General features: G+C 44.0%; 1 protein-coding gene across 9 annotated transcripts in view; it reads left to right on the top strand.

Annotated features, from left to right (window-relative positions):
• LOC119660711 (muscle calcium channel subunit alpha-1) overlaps positions 1 to 20,477 on the top strand; it is a 458,885-nt gene that overhangs the window by 152,711 nt on the left and 285,697 nt on the right. For all 9 annotated transcript variants that reach the window (XR_005250469.1, XM_038069351.1, XM_038069354.1 and 6 more), the window contains exon 17: positions 2,805 to 2,971. Coding sequence is in view for 8 of the 9 variants with exons in the window: in XM_038069351.1 (XP_037925279.1) it covers positions 2,805 to 2,971 (167 nt within the window). In the remaining variant the exon portion in view is untranslated. The remainder of the gene's footprint in view (positions 1 to 2,804; positions 2,972 to 20,477) is intronic.

Raw genomic sequence — 20,477 nt, 5'->3', positions numbered from 1 at the left:
TACGCTTTAGAACGTTAGTTCTAATATAGTTGTCTATGACCTTCCCCACCGCGTTGAGTATGAACGATGTTAGGCAGATTGGTCTGAAAGATTTAGGGTGAAAAGGATCCTTTTTACCCGCTTTCGGAATAAAGACCACTTTTACCCGTCTCCATGCCCTTGGTATGTAACCCAGTGCTATGCTCCCCCTTACCACCCTCAGAAGAGACTCTAAGATAATTCCTAGGCTCTCTGGATAAGTGCTGGGAAAATGCCATCTACTCCGGGAGATTTCATTGGTTGAAAAGTTCCCACTACCCATCTTAGCCTAGCTTCTGAGCATACCTCTTTTGCTAGTTTCCAGCTCTCTTTCCTTCCCCTTTTATTCGTTGTTGGGGTGTCAGGCAGATTGTTGTCGCCTGCCGCCGAGGGGTAGGACCCCGGAAAATGAGTTCTGAGAAGCAGGTGTACCCTGTCCTCCTCATTCTCGGTGAATATCCCATCTTCCTTTTTCAAGCAGACAGAGGATATTCCCCCGTCTTTGGCTACAGCCTTGCAAAGCCTAGTTGGTTCTGTGATCTTTTCGATACACAGTCAATACATTTTAATACCTCTGCCAGACCCCGGTTTGTTTTGCCCGGTTAAAGAGTTTTCCTACCACCGTTCTCATTCTGGCCAGGTTCCTGTTTCACCATGATACATCGCTTGATGACTTAATTGTTTTAGCCCGACCGATGGTTTCATATGCGTGAATGACGACTAAGTTGAGGTTTTCCACCACTGTTTCTAGTTCCAGTTCGCTGCTGATGTTACCGCTCCCTTGAAGGTGAGCAATGTTGCTGCTCAAGTGCATTGCGTAGGATTCCCAATCCATTCTCCTGGAATTCCTTATTATTCTTTCCAATTCGGAGTTCGAATCTGATTATCCTGTGATCAGATACAGAGGGTTCATCCTCCAATTCCTGACCATTCCGTTCATTAGAGTGTTCCCTAGAGTTATGTCTAGTACCTCCTGTCTAGTGCTGGTCAGAAATGTTGGGGTATTCCCTAATTTATATATTTCTAACTTGTTGCTAAGAATAAATTCAAGAAGGTACTAGCTTCTACGATTGGTGTCGTTGCTTCCCCAGACTTCGTGGTTGGCGCCCTCTTCTCACAATACTTCGCCAGTTTTACGACTTGTTCCGGTGGAGCCCAGATTTTATCTCCTGGGTAGTATCCCGATGCGACGACTGCCTCTCGAGTGCTCCTTCCGACTTCCAATCGGATTTGGATAGCCATAAGGTACTCGGTTAACGACTCTGAAAGACATATGTATTTTAAATTAAGTTTAAGAATTATGCAAGCTCTTGTTTTTTCACAAGAGTATGCTTCCTCCTTGCAGACCGCGAATCTGCCCCCGATACACCCAGGGCTCCTAAGTTGGCACTATTCCAATGTTCTCCTTGGAACTTGCCCTTGCAATTACTGCAGATGCAGTTTTCGCATGGTGGAGGTTTATCTGGGCTATCTTAGTGGTGGCCATTGGCTCCGTTATTCTTTGGAGCTCTTCTCTACTGTCGAAGTATCGCCCCCCTCCTCCGACATGGCGCTTTCCTGCCCATCGCTGTCCACCCTGAGCCCTAGGAGTCCTAGGTCTAGGTCGTCCAGCTTCTGCTCTTCACTGGGCACAAGGTCTACTTCCCTGGTGGATCCAGTCCTTTCCGCCTCTATGGCTTTCGAGACTTCTTCGAGGACCTCGGTATGCTTTTCACCTGGTGTCTCCTCCGAGATATTTTTCCTCGCCTTTCACCTGTGCACATGCACGGGTATGTTGCCAAATCGGCAGTTAATATAGCAACTCCGACGTTTGACTGCCTCTAGGGATCGGTCATCTATCGCGATAGTGAGGAGTTTACCCTTGCCCTCCACCTTGCTTCTGAAGCGTTCTCTTCATGCGGGCTGATCTCTGCTGCCCCCCGCTTTCTCGGTTCCGGTAAAGATGGCTTAGGTCTGTCCTGAGCCTTCCCAAGGGCCTCTTTGTGTTTCAGGCATTCTTTCAGATAGCGCAGGTACCATTTAACATTTGCGCCACTGAGGCCTGTCTCCTTCCTAGCGTCTGATATATTTATCTCAGACGTGCTTTTGCTGGTCCCTGCTTTTTGAGCAGTGGCGTTCGTAGGTTGTTGTCCACGCAGTATACCGATGTTAACCTTGGATCCACTGCTTGACGTCCCAACTTTTCCCTTCTTGGGTAATCACCTGGCTCTCAGTATTTCGGAGATGTGTTTCTGCCTGATTAACTAGTTTTTGTGCGGTACGGAGCCCTGCTTTATTGGTTTTCGTTTTCTTTTCTTTGGTGTTTGTAATCATTTGATTCACACGAGCATGGGGATTACGAGGTCCGCCGTGCCATAGCCCTCCGTAGCACGGTAAGGTCTAACTTACTCACTGAGGCGACCAGGAATCAGTGAGGCTCCGTTCGAATACAGTCAGTTACCCCCGACCGCAAACTATCCAATGGGCACGGTTCGCATAACACTCTGAATTGGGGGAGGTGTTTTTCGACTCCCCAGTCTAGACCCATAGAGTTTTGTTAATAGTAGGGTCACCTCGTACAGGGTGTGACTATCACCACTCACTAACGCTCTTGGTAGACAAGAAGCTTGGCCCGTGAAAAACCAACCCTTTGGTTTTGTGGGAGTCAGGCATCAATATAATATCATGTGGCGTATTCCAGCAGAGCTCCTAGCACGTCTTGATGTTTACTACTTTGATTGATATTAAATTAAAACTATATAAAAGTAACCAAATTCTGTTAACTATTTTATTTGAACTCTTTTCAGGTCTTAAATTATTTCGATTACTTCTTTACTGCCGTATTTACCGTTGAATTAGTTCTTAAATTAATAGCCTACGGTTTTGTGCTACATAAAGGTGCATTCTGCCGTTCAGCATTTAATCTATTGGATTTACTGGTTGTGTGTGTGTCGTTAGTTTCAATATTTTTCAGGTAAGTTCTAATTCCTTTTTACTATCTTACGTACTACTACATCTATAGGGTGCGGCAGCATAACTTCCTTCTTTGAAAACTCAATAAAAACTATTGTATGCATCGGAAAATATTTATTTATTTTTTATAATGTAGGTACATGTCTAAAGTTTTTATTTACATTGTTTTGAAGATCAAATCTGTTAGGTGACGTCCCCCATTCTCCGTACATTGCGTAAACCGATTTCTGGCGTTTGTCATGACTCTTGTTCTTGGATGTTGGTCTTCAAATCTTGTAGGGTTCTTGGACGGTTCACATCAACACGGGATTTCAAAAAACCCCATAGAAAAAAATCACAAGGGGACAGATCGGGAGAGCGTGCCGGCCATTCCAAATCGCCTCTAATTGAGATAAGGCGCTCTGGAAAGTGTTCCCTCAAAACGGCCATCGATGCTCTTGAAGTGTGTGCGTCTTGTTGGAACCAAGTGTCCCCCAAATTCAAATTTTCTAGCCGTTGGAAAAAAAATTTTGTAGCATGTTTACATACCGGTCCGAATTCACTGTCACTGTAACCTCATTTTCCTCAAAAAACCAGAGACCAATAATTCCAGCTGAGGAAATTGCACACCACACTGTGACTTTGGGTGAATGCAAAGGCTTTTGATGCAATTCTCGAGGGTTGATGTCAGCCCAGTAGCGTATGTTTTGTTTGTTAACCGACCCACACAAATGAAAATGGGCTGGGAACATCCGCTTGAAAAGTAAACCTCAACGGCAAAGGCACGCTCCTCACTATTCCAACCCATGATGGCGACTGAACCGTGTCGGGACAAAACTTTACAATATCCGCTCTTGAACGAGACCACTAGCGCTCCGCTATGACATCAACTAACTGAGTGGCGTGCATTTTAAAAAAGGAAGTTATGCTGCCGCACCCTGTACTTTGGGTAAATACCTACATAAGTTACTCATAAGCTAACATAGGAAGTCCAATTTTGGCTCTATCAAAAATATCAGTGATACCCACACTTGAACCTGGAGTAATCATCTGCGACGCCCACTGCAGTGTAAATAGTAATGTGTGGGAGTAATTAGACAAAAATAGTAGGTAAATGCATAGGTTCTGCGATAGTTGCCTTTCAGTTTTTACATTGCCGTAGGCTTATCACTTGCACAGCATCAAATATATTGATAATGAAGCTAAGCAGTCTCAGTGAAAAAATAGGAAAAATCAAGTTGGGAAAATTTACACAAATAATTTGATCTGGAAAGCACTGTATTGATAATAGTCAACATCATACACTCCACACTAGGATTTTAATATTATCAGCAAATGTGAAGAAGATAATCTACAACGGATACAAACAAGTCGGCATACTAGAAGATCTAGATTCTTTGAAGCTTTCAATTTGCACAAAAGCAACAACCTTGACTTATTATAACTTTCTTAGTGATAGTGCGATTTTCCCCAAAGCTTCTCTATGTTATAGCCTACATGTTTTTTTTTTTGGGAGTAGTGTAGGTAAATGCGTTTACGCACAGAGTGTTGGACTCCCGCAACAGCACGCTGGCGGACTACCAACTAAACACATCCCTGTCATCAGAGAACTAGCCTGGAACTGTTTGACACATTACTTCGGGCTAGCCCTCCCACTCTTTCGGCTTTGGGAGCTTTCAAGTCAGGGAATTCCTTTCACCAACGGGAGGGGAGGGGAGGAAGGGAGTTGCTGTTAGTTCAGGGAAACCCTTACCGTCTGTCTGACAATGTTGTCTGGACAGAGCTCTCCTGTGTCTGCATAAAGCTGCTGACGAAAGCCATTCCATTTCTCGCAAGAGAAAAAAGTGTATTCCGCGTCGTCCACCACTCCATTGCAAAACACACAATCAGGAGATCGCGCCTTCCCAATCCTGTGCAAGTAAGACTGAAAACCTCCATGCCCACTTAAAAGTTGGGTAAGGAAGTAATCAGTCTCACCGTGCGTTCTGTTCAACCACGGGTCTAATTTGTCGATGAGCCGCGCAGTCCATCTGCCCCTTGGTTCAATTTGCCAAGAAAGTTGCCACTCCGTAAGGGTGCGTGCTCGCCCTTACGGCGGTAGATAGCTTTGCGCTCCTTGGCAAGGAGGGTAACGGGGATCACTCCCGCGATCACCGTTACAGCCGGTTCGGGGACGGTGCGATAAGCAAACGCCGTTCGCAAAGCTCCTCGCCTCTGAACTTGAGTGAGGCGTTTACGATGCACCTGCTTATCAAGGGCTTCAGCCCATACCTCCGCACCATAGAGAAGAACCGACTGCGTTGTTTCCATAAGGAGACGTCTCCTAGTTGATATAGGGCCCCCGACATTCGCCCTTAGCCGACTCAAGGCCGCGAATACAGCTGCAGCCCTGTCCGCTGCTGCTTTGATTTGCTCGAAGAAGCTCATTTTCGAGTCGAGCATTAAACCAAGGTATTTAACCGCTGGTTTTGACTCTATAGTCAACTCGCCGATCGTTATGAGACGCAGGGTCGGGATTCCCCTTCTGGTCAGGATGACTACTTCGGTTTTTTCCAGCGCAAGGTTGAAACCGTGAGTACTCATCCATCCGCTTACCCATCACATCAATATGTCAAGTCTGCTTTGCGCCTGTTCAACAGTGCGTCCGGCAACAAGTGCCGCAACGTCGTCTGCACAACTGACCAGGCGCGACTCTTCGGGCATATCGAGTCTCAGCAGACTATCGTAGGAAGCGTTCCAGCGGCCCTAGGATGGATCCCTCTGCTACCCCCGTCTCATAAAGCAGGGAGCGGTCTTTCAGATAATCCCTCAATATCCGCAAGAGATAGCTTGGCACGTGAAAGGAGTTTTCTAGTATGCCTAGCATATCTGTCGATCTTACGGAATTAAAGGCATTTCTGACATCAAGCGTTATGAGGAGCGCTATCCGCCGAGGTCGACGGCTGTGTGCCTCGGCTCGATTAACCGCATCTACGACCTCCGTAACAGCATCCACTGTAGATTTCCCCGTTCTGAACCCGAACTCCCCGGCAGCACGGATCGCTTCAGCGAGCTTCTAGAGCAATTTTTCGGTCGTGTCAAGCATACACAGCGGTCGATATGCAGACGGGAGCTCCGGGTCTCCTTCACCCTTACTGATCAACGTGAGTGTGGTCACTTTCCAGCGACAAGGAAAAATGCCCTCCTTCAAGCAGGCGTGGAGCACTTCAAGCAGCAATTCTGGCCGTTGGCGGAACACCAGTTTGTAAACTTCCGCCGCGATGCCATCAAGACCTGGCGCCTTCCTGTTTTCCATAGTGAGAACCGCTTCTTCGAACTCTCTCATTGTGAAAAGGGGGCAATCGTCGACGTTTTCCGCGCTATTTACATCAACCCGTACAGGGTGTCTGGGGAACAATGCCCGCACAATGCGGTCCATCTGGTCGGTGCTCAGTATGCACGGCTTATGCAGAGCCCCAACTTTCTGGGTGACAAGCTTATAGCCAAGTCCCCACGGGTCCTCATTCACCTCGTTAACAAGATTCTGCCAGCCGCGAGCTTTGCTTTTATTTATAGCGCTGCGGGGTTTCATTTTTGCTGATCTTTATTGTGCGTTTATGGCACATGCCTCCTCGTTGGAGTGCAAACGTTGTGCCAAACGACACTCCTTCCGTAGGTAGGCAATTTCCTCCGGGGCATGGAAACGTCACAAGCCGTCGTCATTAAGTTCATCACTGAATTTACGATAGTGTCAGCTACCACCCCCGGAGTGCCCCCCACCCCCCAGCGCGGCTCTACCTGCTCGGAGAGCTTCGACGAACTTCCCGATGTTCACCCTCGCGACATTTCACACGCAGGGGGAGCGTCGCATTGGTGCTCGCCAGCAAGTAGCGTGAACCACTTCGAACGTGATGTACTGATGATCACTTGCCGAGAAGTCTTCTACGACTCGCCACCCGTCCACCGATGATGCCAGAGATTCCGACGCAAAAGTGATGTCAGGAATATTATCTTCACAGCCTGGGCGCTGAAACGTTGGCGTGGATCCGGTTTTTAAAACTACGAGTCCGGTTCTCGCCCCCATTTCCAGAATCCGTTTCCCTCTGAAGTCTGAATGAGGCATGCCCCATTCAAGAACCCTGGCATTAAAATCACCGCCAACCAGGATTCGTCGCTCCGTGCTCGAAACGGCGTCCTCCAGAGCATCAAGCGGCGTCAGGTAAATGCTAGAAAACCCCTAAACACCGGATCCAAATAAACCCGTTCCCCGGCCTGCGGCAAGAACACGAAGACGAACGTCGTCCCGAACCCAGATGGCAGCGGTGCCCGATAAGTCGACATTCCACGAGGACGGGTCCTTGTTTCGGTATTGCTCGCTAATCAGCACTAGATCAGCATTTACTTCCGCAGCGAACTGTGCTAGCAACTGGTGAGCGGTTGCACTCCGGTGCATGTTAATTTGCAAAATGCGGATCATGCCGTTCGCACCCTAACCCTCTCCAATTCCGCCCTGAAGATCGGACACCGTCCCGAGCCCGCAGTGTGTGCGACGCTCTCACCAGACGCGCCACGATCCCTGCAGAGAACGCAACTCTCGCTTTCCTTGCAGGTGTTCGCCTGATGACCCACTTGGCCGCATCTCCGGCATGCTGTCCTCCTGTCCGGTCCCTTGCAAGCTACTGACGTGTGTCCATAGTCCAGACATCTGTAGCACTTGGTGGGGACTATCCGCATTCGCACCCTGCATACTACCCATCCGATTTTGATTCTTCCGCTGGTAAGGAGTTTCCTCGGATATTGCTCGGGGACTTCCACCACGACGAGCTTTTGGCCTCAAGCATTTTCAGAGGTGATACCTACCCGGGCATTGGTTACCTCTGGACATTCACGGTTTAGCGCCTCCTCTACTTCGACCTTTTCTGCGAGGCAGTCAAGATCCCGTATTTCTAGAGAGCGCATGGGCTCTAGGCTGGAAACAAGAGCCTTCTCCCCCAATAGCCCGTTGACCGCTTCGCAGAACGTACTCTTGTTAGTTGACTTCGGGCCCAGTTCGACGAGAACTCCATCACTCCTCGTTTTCCGTATGGAAGACACCTCTGCTTCGTAGTCTTCGGGTTTCATCCTGTAGCGGATTTCACTAAGGACTTCTGCAAATGTCTTGCCTAATCAAGCCCTTTCATTTGACACCCCCCTTTCATATGTATGGGGAGCCCCCCTTTAGACTCAGCACAAAATGGTTCTGCATGTGTGGGGATACACAGACCACATGTTTTCACCGAATTTTGTCACAATCGGTTCAGCTCTTTCCGTATGTAATTAGTTGGCAAGTAATTTCTAACTCGGAAATATTATACAATGTATAAAATTAAGTGCCTTTACAAAAATTGTATTTAAGCAGTTTGATGTCCTTCAATACATATATTCAACAATCATCAACCTGGATGCTAACGTTATTGCTTTCCCTGTGATTAGTTGCCAGGACGGCCTTCATTTTTTTCTTCTTTCCTCCGGCAGGTCATGTATATTTATGGTTAGTTTTCTCAGGCGTGAAAGACTTCCATACTTTAACACTTTAACGAGCACCAGGTGCCAATAAGAGGTCTTGCTGGGAAGTTTTGAGGGACGTCATGGTAATGTGTCTGCTTCATAACAGAAAAATTCTTCCCGAAGATATCTACCAATTTATCCAGGTAGGTAGTTATCAGTGGCCGCTCCGGGGAGCTCAATTAGCGCTTTGGTGTGCCGTTTTGATGCAACAAACCCCTAAGACCGTGGCTGTGGTTATGGGAGCAGGGAGGCAGAGTCCAGCCGGCTCGGATCTTCAGAGCCAGCCCGTAGCTTTCACAAAAGAAAGCAGCTCTCCCATTTTGCAGCTAGAAATTTCTCTAAGGTAGCCTGACTCTAGCCAGGGCCGAGCAATCGCAGAGAAAGTGCATGAGGGTTTCCCTTTCTTCTCCCTCCTCCCCCCCCCCCCCCCGCGCTCTCTTCGCCCCTCGGCAATGCGAATTGTAGGGTATGCCGAGCTTAGCGGCATGGTCTCCTATGGGCCAGTGCTCCGTGCAGACCGTCGTAACCTTGAAAGTATTTGGACGCGTCTGGCACAGGAGCTCTCGTGATCGGGCTATGTTATAAGCGGGCAAATTCTCCTTGACTTGGCACAGCTCGTAAGCCTTCGCGATCTTTGGCCCGCGGCTGCTAGGTAGTGCGAGTAGACTCGGCCCCCGACTGCCGCCACCGGAACACCAACTGTATTCGCCGAAGGACTGCCAAGAGCAGAGCCTTGCCTGACTAATCCGTCAGCACGCTCATTTCCCTCTGTGTTCCTATGCCCGGGAACCCAAAGGAGGGTGACCTTGAGCGTGCCGCCTAGACGGTTCAGTGCGTCCTTGCACTGCCCCACCAGCCTGGAAGGTGTCGTCGCTGCGTACAAGGTCTTGATGACCGCTTGACTGTCGGTCAGAATGGCATGTTACGCTTGGGGCTCAGATTTCACTCCAGCCATCGACAGACTTCCAATATCGCCAGTACTTCCGCCTAGAATACACTGGCGAAAACTGGGAGACCATACGATTTGGATACACTGTCTGTATTCGAGAAAACCCCCACGCCGACTGCACAGGCCATCTTTGATCCATCCGTAAAGAATACTGTGTCATAATCTTGCCAGACGCCGCCGGTCTTCCATTTTGCCCTGGTTGGAAGGTCCACAACAAAGTTTCTCGTGAAGTTCAGCTTACGTATGTCATAGTGATTGGGATATGCCCAGATTTCCTGGGATATTTCATCTAGGATGTTGCTGTGGCCATAGGACTTCACTGCACAGCATCCGGACTCACGTAGTCTGACGGCACTGCACGCTGGAACATATTTAATGTAGAGGTCTACGGGGGGGAGATGCAAGAGTACATTGAGAGCATCTGCCGGGCAGGACTGCGGAGCCCCAGTAACACCTGCACACGCGGTTCTTTGAATTCTATTATAATATCTACCAATTTATTCAAGTAAGTAATAAAGACTAATTTAACAAAAGCATCTTAAATCGAGCCTATGGTGAAAAAAGCTGTCCAAAACTTGGAGTTTGGTTATGGACCGGGTCATGTGGGAAGAAACTGTCCTCCGCTGGTCCACGAGCTCATCGTTTTGCGCAAAGCATCTTTTTAAAAGTTGGAACCGATGTTTCTATCAGAGCGTAAGGGAGTCGACGTGACCACCTGCCCTGTAGGAGCTATTTTACGATTCTCTTCGGGGATAGATTGACTTGGCACGTATTAGATATCTTATGACTCCTGCGTAATCAACCAAACCGGACAAAAAGGGCATCCTCCAGGAATTACTATAGAGTATATGCTCTTCAAAGGACCACTGTGGCTAACATGGTACCAGATATCCTCCCCCCCCCTCCCCCGTTAAAGCATCGTGTCAAGACCTTGAGTTGTTTGCAGACGCGAGTTTGATTGCCCTCCTTGAGTTTGTGCTCTAACCCAGATGTTTCTTATCACACGTTGCCCCATTACTGCCTTCTTATCAATAGGCGTTAAGATATCTGGTTAGTATTCCGAAACAGTTCTTCGTAGGAGATTGTAGTACCTCGATCACGTAGCGCAAGTAAGGCTTGATAAGAAGTTAGAGATCTCAAGGGACAAATCACCTACCTTTCACGTGTCGTTTTATTCTAGGAGCACAGAGGGAGCATTAGCTGCAATTTTTGATGGGACCACGAGAAAGGGTTCTCGCTCATCTCTTCCAACAAACCTGGGTCTCTATTGATTAAATGAACCTTAATTTCCAGTTAATCTAATCCTTCAATAGCCAGCTATTTATTGGCTGTTCAAGCTGTAATGACCCTTTGCCGATCCTTATGACTGTAGACTGGTTAGTTGGCCTACTTGGAGTCATACGTATCCGGGTTTATTTTGTGGCAGCAAAGCTGTGTATTCAAGGAGCTTGAGGCATGGAGGCCTATCGTGGTTTTTCTGAAACGACGTTTCCTTGAAGCAAAGGACTCAGAATGAAGGAAGTCTTCGATAGACTTCATTTTCCTTCAGTCTCTTGAGGATATATTGACAGTGCACTTAAGGGATTTAGAGCCACAGAATACAAGCAGGGTAACGGTGTATATTTTTTTATTCAAGTATAAGAAACAAAATTTTGTACAAATAAATCTTTATTCAGTCTTGATGTTGCCACGAGAGGAACCACTTCATTTACCATCCCATCCTTTCAAAATATTGAAATAGGTTCATGCCAAATCGATGGTATCCATATGAAGGTCTCTCTTCTCCTTTCGTTCATCATCAGTTTCATCAGATGATATAGTCCTAAGAGTCGATGATAAGGCAATCGCCACTGGAAACATAGACGGTCTCAATCTCCTCGTCTGTAATTATTATAAGATCGTCCTCACTGGAAACATAGACGGCTTCAATCTCCTCGTCTGAAATTATGATTTGATCGTCCTCACTGGACACATAGACGGCTTCAATCTCTTGGTCTGAAATTATGATTTGATCGTCCTCGTTTGACATCATGATTTGATTGTTCGAATTTCCGCAGTCATTGTTATTCGAAATCATCTCACATATTTCGGCAAAAGATTCCAGACCAATTTCATTAAGAATTTCTCCAAGTTCGTCCTCGCCCAGAAGATCGCTAATATCTGAAACACCGTCACTGCTGTGAGTTAGGACGGTATTGTGGGACTCCTGACAGGATTGTGTGAAAAGGGGGGAATGAATTGAGTTATCAGAAGGACTCATAAGTGTATCGGCGTTAGGGTCAAGCTGCCTTGGCAATTCGGGAGCATTTGGAGGATCGGGTAATTCAAGATCGAAACCTTTGGGAGACTGAAAGCATGAGTAGACCTTTGTAGGTGATGTGTAGTTAGATGAAGACATATCATGATGTTTGGAGGGTGAATACTTCAGCAACCTTGAACTGGATGAGGCGTCATCCGACGACTCAGATGGCTCAGAGGTGCGTTGATGCCTTTCAGAAGATTTGAAAAAACCTTTACGCTTTTGAAACGGTTTTGAGGTGTTCGAAAGTTTACTAGAGCAGGTACTTTCCGATGATCTACAGCTCCTTGCTCCCCCTTCAGGAGGCCTACTGGAAAACCCTCTAGACTTACAGATGCCAAAACCAGGAAGGTCAGATTGTTCTGTATTAGAAAAGGATTCTTGTAGCAATTGAGGAGACTCTGCAGCCAACCCAGAACCTATGCAAGATTCACCCTGGTTAGAGCTAGAAGAACCATTTTCAGGATTAATATGCGGTTTTCTTGGTATATTAGGACTTAAGTGAAGTACCTTGGATAAAGTATGATTCGGTGCAGGCTTAGTAAGTGTCATATTCATACTAGGAGGACCATGATTCTCTTCATGACTCGATATACTACTTGCATGGCTCACATCCTGTGACAATGTTTCCTTGTGACATTCTTGACTTTCTTCTAAATTTTCCAGGTTAGAGGAGGAGTTGGTCTCAGATGACGAATCGCATGAACTTCTAGAGCTAGATGAATCCTCGGAAATCGATGAAGTTCTTTCTCTTTCTTCGATTTCGGCTGAATTTCGCTCCAATCTCTCACAGCTGACGGAACTCGGTGCAAATTCTTCTGTGCAAAAGAAACCATTTTTAGAGACAGAGTTAGACTTGTTAATTTTGTTTTTACCACTGCCGGATGAGTTAGAATTGGGTGATGAATCGCATGAACTCTCACAGCTAGACGAACTTTGAAGGGGAGATGAATTTCTTTCAGGATCTTCAATTTCACTTGAACTTTGCTTTGGTTTCTCATAGCTGCTAGCGCCCGGTCCGGATTCCTTTGAGCGGAAACGATCCCTTCTAGGGGTTGAAGCTATTTCAGCTTCATGCTCACTGCTGCGGGATGAGATAGAATTGGGCGATGAACTGCATAACGACGATGAGGAGGAAAACGAAGTTTCTTTATGTGCTTCCATTTCAGGCAAAATTTGCCTGGGTTTTTTACTGCCGATTATACCCGGACCAGATTGTTTTGAGGTAGACAATTCAATTTCTTTTTTATACCTCCCGCAGGAGTCAGAGTCTGATGATGAATCGTTTGATGTTTCGCAAGAGGACGAACTCTTAGACACCGATGACATTTTTGTGGAGTTCTCAATTTCTGGCAAACCTTGTTTAATTTTCTGATAGCTGGTGGAACCCGATCCAGATTCCTTTGCGCTAGAAATATTAGCTTCGTTTTTACAACTCACGGAAGAGTCAGAATCGGATGATGAACACTTTGAAGTCCCACGAGTAGACGAATTCTCAGACGAAGATGAAGTTCTTCCCCGTTTTCCCATTTTGTGCAAACCCTGCTTAGGTTTCTCACAGTTGACGATACCCGGTTTAGATTCCTTGCTAGGCATTGAGGGCATTTCAGTTTCATTTTTACAACTGATGGAAGAGTCGCTATCGGACGAAGAACCGTTGAAAGAAGAAGACGGATTTTCAGGCAAAGATGAAGTTGTTGTAGATTCTTCAATTTCGGGCGAATTCTGCCTAATTTCCTCACAGCTGATGAAAACCGGTCCGGATTCCTTTGAAGTAGACATTTCAGTTTCGTTTTCACATCTTACGGATGAGTGAGCGTCGGGCAAGAAATTGGAAAAAGTGTCACAACTAGATGAATTCTCATTGGAAGATGAATTTTTTTCAGGGTCATTAATCTCGGGTGCACTCCATCTAGGTTCCTTGGATGTAGAAGAATCCCGTTCAGATTCTTTTAAAAGAGGTGCACTTCTCTTACGCACAAAGGTGAGCACTTCTGTTTCTATTCCCGAAGCCATTGACGAATCGTTTTCAAGTTCATCTTCTGATACGTCGTCTGGATTTAAAATTTTCATTACAGGGTCTCCCTGAAGAAGAACATTTACATTTGAAGTTTGATCCATATGAATATTGATAATCAGCTTGTTATCTTCAGTTATTTCTTGATAATCCATGGTACAGGCGGTCCCTTCATTCACACATGTCACGCGATACGCTGAACGCATCTTTTCGACCGAATTGGGTGCACTGGTATTACTCGGTGGATCGTCTTCTCCAGAGCTTGAATCATTTTCCCCGTCATAGTTGGGAATAACCACGGTTAAGATTGGCTTTTCAGGTGATTTCACATCAAGAGCCTGTGGACTTCCCTCTGATGAATTATCATCGGAAGTCAACTCCTTATTGTCAGGAGGACGACGTCTAGAACATCCAGCAGTCGGGGTTGAAATCGAAGACTCGGCTTTGCTGTTCATTTTATTTCTTCAAATCGAATCAGCGCGAAATCGCTATTGACACAATTTAGACACTTTTCGCTGATGGACTAATTAAAAGAACACTTTTTGATAATCGTCAAAAGAATTCTATAAATCGGCTCTGAATACCAATGAGCCACTGACAAGTCAGTTCCACCGTCCATTGTTTCATGTTCGGTTAATCAAAAAAAAAACAAAGGACAAAGGACACGCACATGGCAATAACAGCTTTCTATATGCCAGTTTGTGCTGATGAACAGGGCGGCCCGTTTTTGGGATTGGGTTTGGTCAATTCAGTATTTGCCGCTATAGCTTCAAAGAAGAAATTGTTTTCAAACAAAATAGACTAGGATTGCTTGGAGAGTGTGTCGAGGTACCCTTAATTAAGGGGTGAGAAGAAGATTTTTGCGAAGAATATGGTATACCCTCGCCGACGGGCAGATGGAATAAGATCAAATTGGTCGCCCATGGATATTAGCAATTTACCATGATTTTTGGCAATAGTTCATGTTCCCAGAGAGCTTGCGTTCCAGGTACTTTAAGTCACCTAAATGTTGAAGTAACATTAAAACCCCTTCCGAAAATACTGCAGAAATTTGGACAGTTTAAGTTTCAAATCGTACTCGTATTTCATGGGCTTTAGGTCTTAAGCTCAAGAAAATATTGGAAAGATTAAGCTCTGGAAAATTTTGCTGCGCCTGGGGTAGGTCAGGTTCAAAAATAAACTAGGTAAGCCTAGATAGTTGGAAGCCTGGATGAGCTTTAAATAGTTTATACCTCTCCTTCCAAAAATTTTCTTTTCGGAAGTCTTTAGACTTTTAGGCACGTTGATTGAGGGGGTAGGGCGTCGGCTTGTCAATCTAGCTATGTGTGATGATAGTGAAACTGAGACAGTGTGACTGTGTGGATGGGTAGAGACTTTATACCCCTAAGGAGTGAGTAGGAAACACTACTACTCTATATGTTTATATAGCTAGATGAAAACGATTGTTAGAGGGTTTTTGAACTGAATTCTTCCAGACGTACTACTGAATTAACATTCAACGACCTTAGGTGATATAATAAGGTTTTTTGTTAACTCCGGAATATATTTGAGCGATCATTGGACCCATGGTCTTGAAGAATTTTTAGAGTTCTGGAGTCAGATGTCTTTAGGAATTTAAGGCTCCGTTGTATCATGACTTGGCCATTTTCTTCAAGTTCAGGTCTGGAACAAGGAAACTAAAATCTTATGAAAGTCAGTTTTTTCAGAAACGATTACTCTCCCCACTCCCCGGAAATTTTATGATAAGGTGGGAACTGTGAGTTTCTCATTTCATTTTCATTTTAAAATCATTTATTTAAAAACCAGTGACTTACATTAAATACATAGCGTTTGTTTCTTATTACTAGCCTAAATGTAACTTATGTGTCATGATTAAAAAAAAAAAAAAAAAATGGGTGGCTATTACAATGTTTGGCCTGCCCGACCTTCTCTGACATTACTTTTTGCGGTGTATTTACTTTACACATAGATCTTGACAATTCATGATTAAAAAACTGGACATATATTTGAAAAAAACTGCGCCTGCACCTAGAGCGCGAGAAGGCTTATTTACTTACTTATTCTAACTTAATCTAATCTAATAAATAATACTTAAATCTAATTTTTATAACTAATGTTTTTATAGCGCTCACAATTTCGCGCTTAACCTCTGTGCACCCCTACCAGGCAAGGAGTGTCGAAGAGAGAGACAATGGCGGGTTTTAATGCAGAGCTCACAATTTGGCAAGGCCTTAAGAATGTGGCCAATGGGGTGGAGTTACCCTCCAGATAAAGTTGCCTCATGAGTGGATTGGGATGATTCTCCGTTCTTTCGAAGAATCTTTCTAACAGGTTGAAGAGCGAACTCTCGAAGAGGTTTAACTTTTGCTCGCCTGTACACTTCGGCGTTGCGGCCGCACTTCTTGGTTTTCCAATTGTACGACAAGCCGACGCAGTGTCTCAAAATTTTGCGCTCGAAGGACTCGCACTTCTTCATAGCTTTGGTCGAGCAAGAGATCCATGTAGGGGCTCCGTAGCAAAGAATCGGTCTTATGAGGACACTTTGTATGGGGTCAGTTTAGATTTAGTGCAAAGTCCTACTCGTTTACGAAGAATAGAGTAGATTTTACTTAGTGCACCGCGTGCTCTGCTGAGAGCAAGATTAAGGTGGGGGTCGAATCGTAGGTGTTCATGGAATAGCATTCCCAGGTATTTCATTTGTTGTGAACTGTTTACTACGGTATTCCCGATGCGTAGCTTTAAGCGTTTAGCTTTTCTGTGGATAGATCTAGATCCCAAGTATCTGGATTTTCTCCGAAGAGTAATAACCTGTGTTTTAGCCTCGTTGATTTTTATCCCCCAGGTCTGGTAGTACTTGCAGAGATTTGTTAAGTATTTCTCTATAGCATTAGCTGCCTTACCGGGTCGGAGGCTCGACGAGAAGATAGGCGTGTCGTCAGCGAACTGTAATAGTTCTGTGCCGCTCTCTGGGATTGGAGCGTCGGCCGTGAAAATATTGTAGAGTGTAGGTCCTGAAATGGATCCCTGCGGTACTCCAGAAGTGACCGGTAGGAGATCGGAATAATCATTTCTCACGCTGGCGTAAAAATGCGTAATCTTCGAAGAAATTTATTATAAGTCTGATCACCGGGATAGGGAAATCAAGGCTGATTAATTTGAAGATAAGTCCGTTGACCCACAAGGAATCAAATGCCTTTTTGAGGTCTAATGCACACACTACTGTGGGCTTATTATTGACGTTAAGTCTGCTACTCACTGAATCGTGAGGGTAGCTTAGTGCGTGTTGGGTCCCGTGCTTTGTCCGGAACCCGAATTGATGGTTCGGAATAATGTTTTTCCGATCGCAATGTTGGACTAATCCCAACTGTCCATACTTTTTCGAAGAGCTTGCCCAAGTTGGAGAGGAGAGAGACGGGTCTGAAGTTTTGTGGTTCGTGGGAGCCGCCTTTTTTTTTAATGGCGATTATCTTTGCTACTTTCCAAGTAGTGGGAAAGTAACCATTATTGATGCAGTTGTTGAAGACTGCAAGAAGGAACTTCATTGATGCCCTAGGGAGGTTTTTGATGACAATATTAGCTATGTCATCTGGTCCAGTTGATTTTTTGCCATTAAGGCTTTTAGTGATGGCTGCGAGCTGTGATAAGGTCAAAAAGGTTTTTGGGTCATTTGGTTTGCAGGATGGGTTAAAGGTGGAGAAGGTAGTTAGTTTGAGTGAATGCTCATGAAGAAAGTCTTTGATTGTCGTGTCTACAATCGAACTGACGGCTCGGTTGTTACTAGGTAAAGGAGAGTTTAGTTGATTTAGGAAAGACTCCGCGAGTATTTGAGCTTTCCTAGCGTCACTGCCGATGTTTTCATTGTTCTTGTGGGTGTGTCTGGTAAGATCATCTCAAGCTGGTTTAATAGACTTTGATTATGGATCCATTTTTCGAGGGCAACCCCATTTCGGTTTTTTGCCAAATCGCCCCAGGAAGTGTGCCGTGAGTTAAAGTCCCCACCAAAAATTAGGTATTTAGATTTAGACTGGAGATCGCTCAAGATTTGTAAGTCGTGACCCAGTTGTTCAGAGGGAGAGTTACATTTTATGTAGACTGCAGCTATTAAGATGCGTCTATTGTCGTTAGTTTTAACTAAGGCCGCTGCCGCGGAACAGGTCTGCAGGTTTTTGATGGAGACTTCCTCAAATGCATAATCTTTTCTGACTAAAAGGGCGGAACCGCTGTTGGTGTCGTCCCGGATAATGTTATATCCGGTAAAATTAACGTTGTGCCTGCTTTGTAAATGTGTCTCTGAAACACAGAAGAAGTCTGCATTCAGGGAATCGACCAACTCTTGTGCGGTGGCACGTTGGGCGTGTGAGACCAAGGACGCGGAGTTAAATGTGACGAATTTTAACTCCATAAACTCATCAAAAGTTGGATAGCGGCTAATTGTCGCTGTTCATTTGTTTGGGACGAAGCGAGAGTTTCGACCAAGTTTTGGAAGGCCAATTTGTTGCCTTGAGGAACTTGAGGGGCTGTAGCTCTAGGAATAGTGTTCCTAGTTGTTTGGGTAAAAGGAGTTTGGGGAGCTGCAGCTCTAGGGAGAGTATTCCTAGCTGCTTGAGCGTAAGAAACGCCCGGTTTGGCCAAGCTTTGTGACATCTGAGTCACCGCCTGTTTGGCTTTCATGGTCTCGGCAGTTTTTTTTTCATTATTTGGAACGTACTAAACGAGAAATTAACGTCTAAATCCTCGAAAAATGATTTTTCAGCTTTTACCCATTTTCGGCATCAAAAAATCAAAGGCTATACACTTGCTTTTTCACTCTGATACCCTAAAATTTCAAAATCGAAAATTGGGTTTTTTTTTCATTATTTGGAACGTACTAAACGAGAAATTAACGTCTAAATCCTCGAAAAATGATTTTTCAGCTTTTACCCATTTTCGTCATGAAAAAATCAAAGGCTATACACTTGTTTTTTCACTCTGATACCCTAAAATTTCAAAATCGAAAATTGGGTTTTTTTTTCATTATTTGGAACGTACTAAACGAGAAATTAACGTCTAAATCCTCGAAAAATGATTTTTCAGCTTTTACCCATTTTCGTCATGAAAAAATCAAAGGCTATACACTTGCTTTTTCAGTCTGATACCCTAAAATTTCAAAATCGAAAATTGGGTTTTTTTTTTCATTATTTGGCAAGTACTAAACGAGAAATTAACGTCTAAATCCTCGAAAAATGATTTTTCAGCTTTTACCCATTTTCGTCATGAAAAAATCAAAGGCTATACACTTGCTTTTTCACTCTGATACCCTAAAATTTCAAAATCGAAAATTGGGTTTTTTTTTCATTATTTGGAACGTACTAAACGAGAAATTAACGTCTAAATCCTCGAAAAATGATTTTTCAGCTTTTACCCATTTTCGGCATCAAAAAATCAAAGGCTATACACTTGCTTTTTCACTCTGATACCCTAAAATTTCAAAATCGAAAATTGGGTTTTTTTTTCATTATTTGGAACGTACTAAACGAGAAATTAACGTCTAAATCCTCGAAAAATGATTTTTCAGCTTTTACCCATTTTCGTCATGAAAAAATCAAAGGCTATACACTTGCTTTTTCACTCTGATACCCTAAAATTTCAAAATCGAAAATTGGGTTTTTTTTTCATTATTTGGAACGTACTAAACGAGAAATTAACGTCTAAATCCTCGAAAAATGATTTTTCAGCTTTTACCCATTTTCGTCATGAAAAAATCAAAGGCTATACACTTGCTTTTTCACTCTGATACCCTAAAATTTCAAAATCGAAAATTGGGTTTTTTTTTCATTATTTGGAACGTACTAAACGAGAAATTAACGTCTAAATCCTCGAAAAATGATTTTTCAGCTTTTACCCATTTTCGTCATGAAAAAATCAAAGGCTATACACTTGTTTTTTCACTCTGATACCCTAAAATTTCAAAATCGAAAATTGGGTTTTTTTTTCATTATTTGGAACGTACTAAACGAGAAATTAACGTCTAAATCCTCGAAAAATGATTTTTCAGCTTTTACCCATTTTCGTCATGAAAAAATCAAAGGCTATACACTTGCTTTTTCAGTCTGATACCCTAAAATTTCAAAATCGAAAATTGGGTTTTTTTTTCATTATTTGGCAAGTACTAAACGAGAAATTAACGTCTAAATCCTCGAAAAATGATTTTTCAGCTTTTACCCATTTTCGTCATGAAAAAATCAAAGGCTATACACTTGTTTTTTCACTCTGGTACCCTAAAATTTCAAAATCGAAAATTGGGTTTTTTTTTCATTATTTGGAACGTACTAAACGAGAAATTAACGTCTAAATCCTCGAAAAATGATTTTTCAGCTTTTACCCATTTTCGTCATGAAAAAATCAAAGGCTATACACTTGTTTTTTCACTCTGATACCCTAAAATTTCAAAATCGAAAATTGGGTTTTTTTTTCATTATTTGGAACGTACTAAACGAGAAATTAACGTCTAAATCCTCGAAAAATGATTTTTCAGCTTTTACCCATTTTCGTCATGAAAAAATCAAAGGCTATACACTTGCTTTTTCACTCTGATACCCTAAAATTTCAAAATCGAAAATTGGGTTTTTTTTTCATTATTTGGAACGTACTAAACGAGAAATTAACGTCTAAATCCTCGAAAAATGATTTTTCAGCTTTTACCCATTTTCGTCATGAAAAAATCAAAGGCTATACACTTGCTTTTTCACTCTGATACC

This window comes from Hermetia illucens, chromosome 7 (genome assembly GCF_905115235.1).
Source record: "Hermetia illucens chromosome 7, iHerIll2.2.curated.20191125, whole genome shotgun sequence".
Classification (NCBI taxonomy): domain Eukaryota; kingdom Metazoa; phylum Arthropoda; class Insecta; order Diptera; family Stratiomyidae; genus Hermetia; species Hermetia illucens.
The sequence above is the reverse complement of the archived record's forward strand: the minus strand, read 5'-3'. Positions and strand labels throughout refer to the sequence as shown.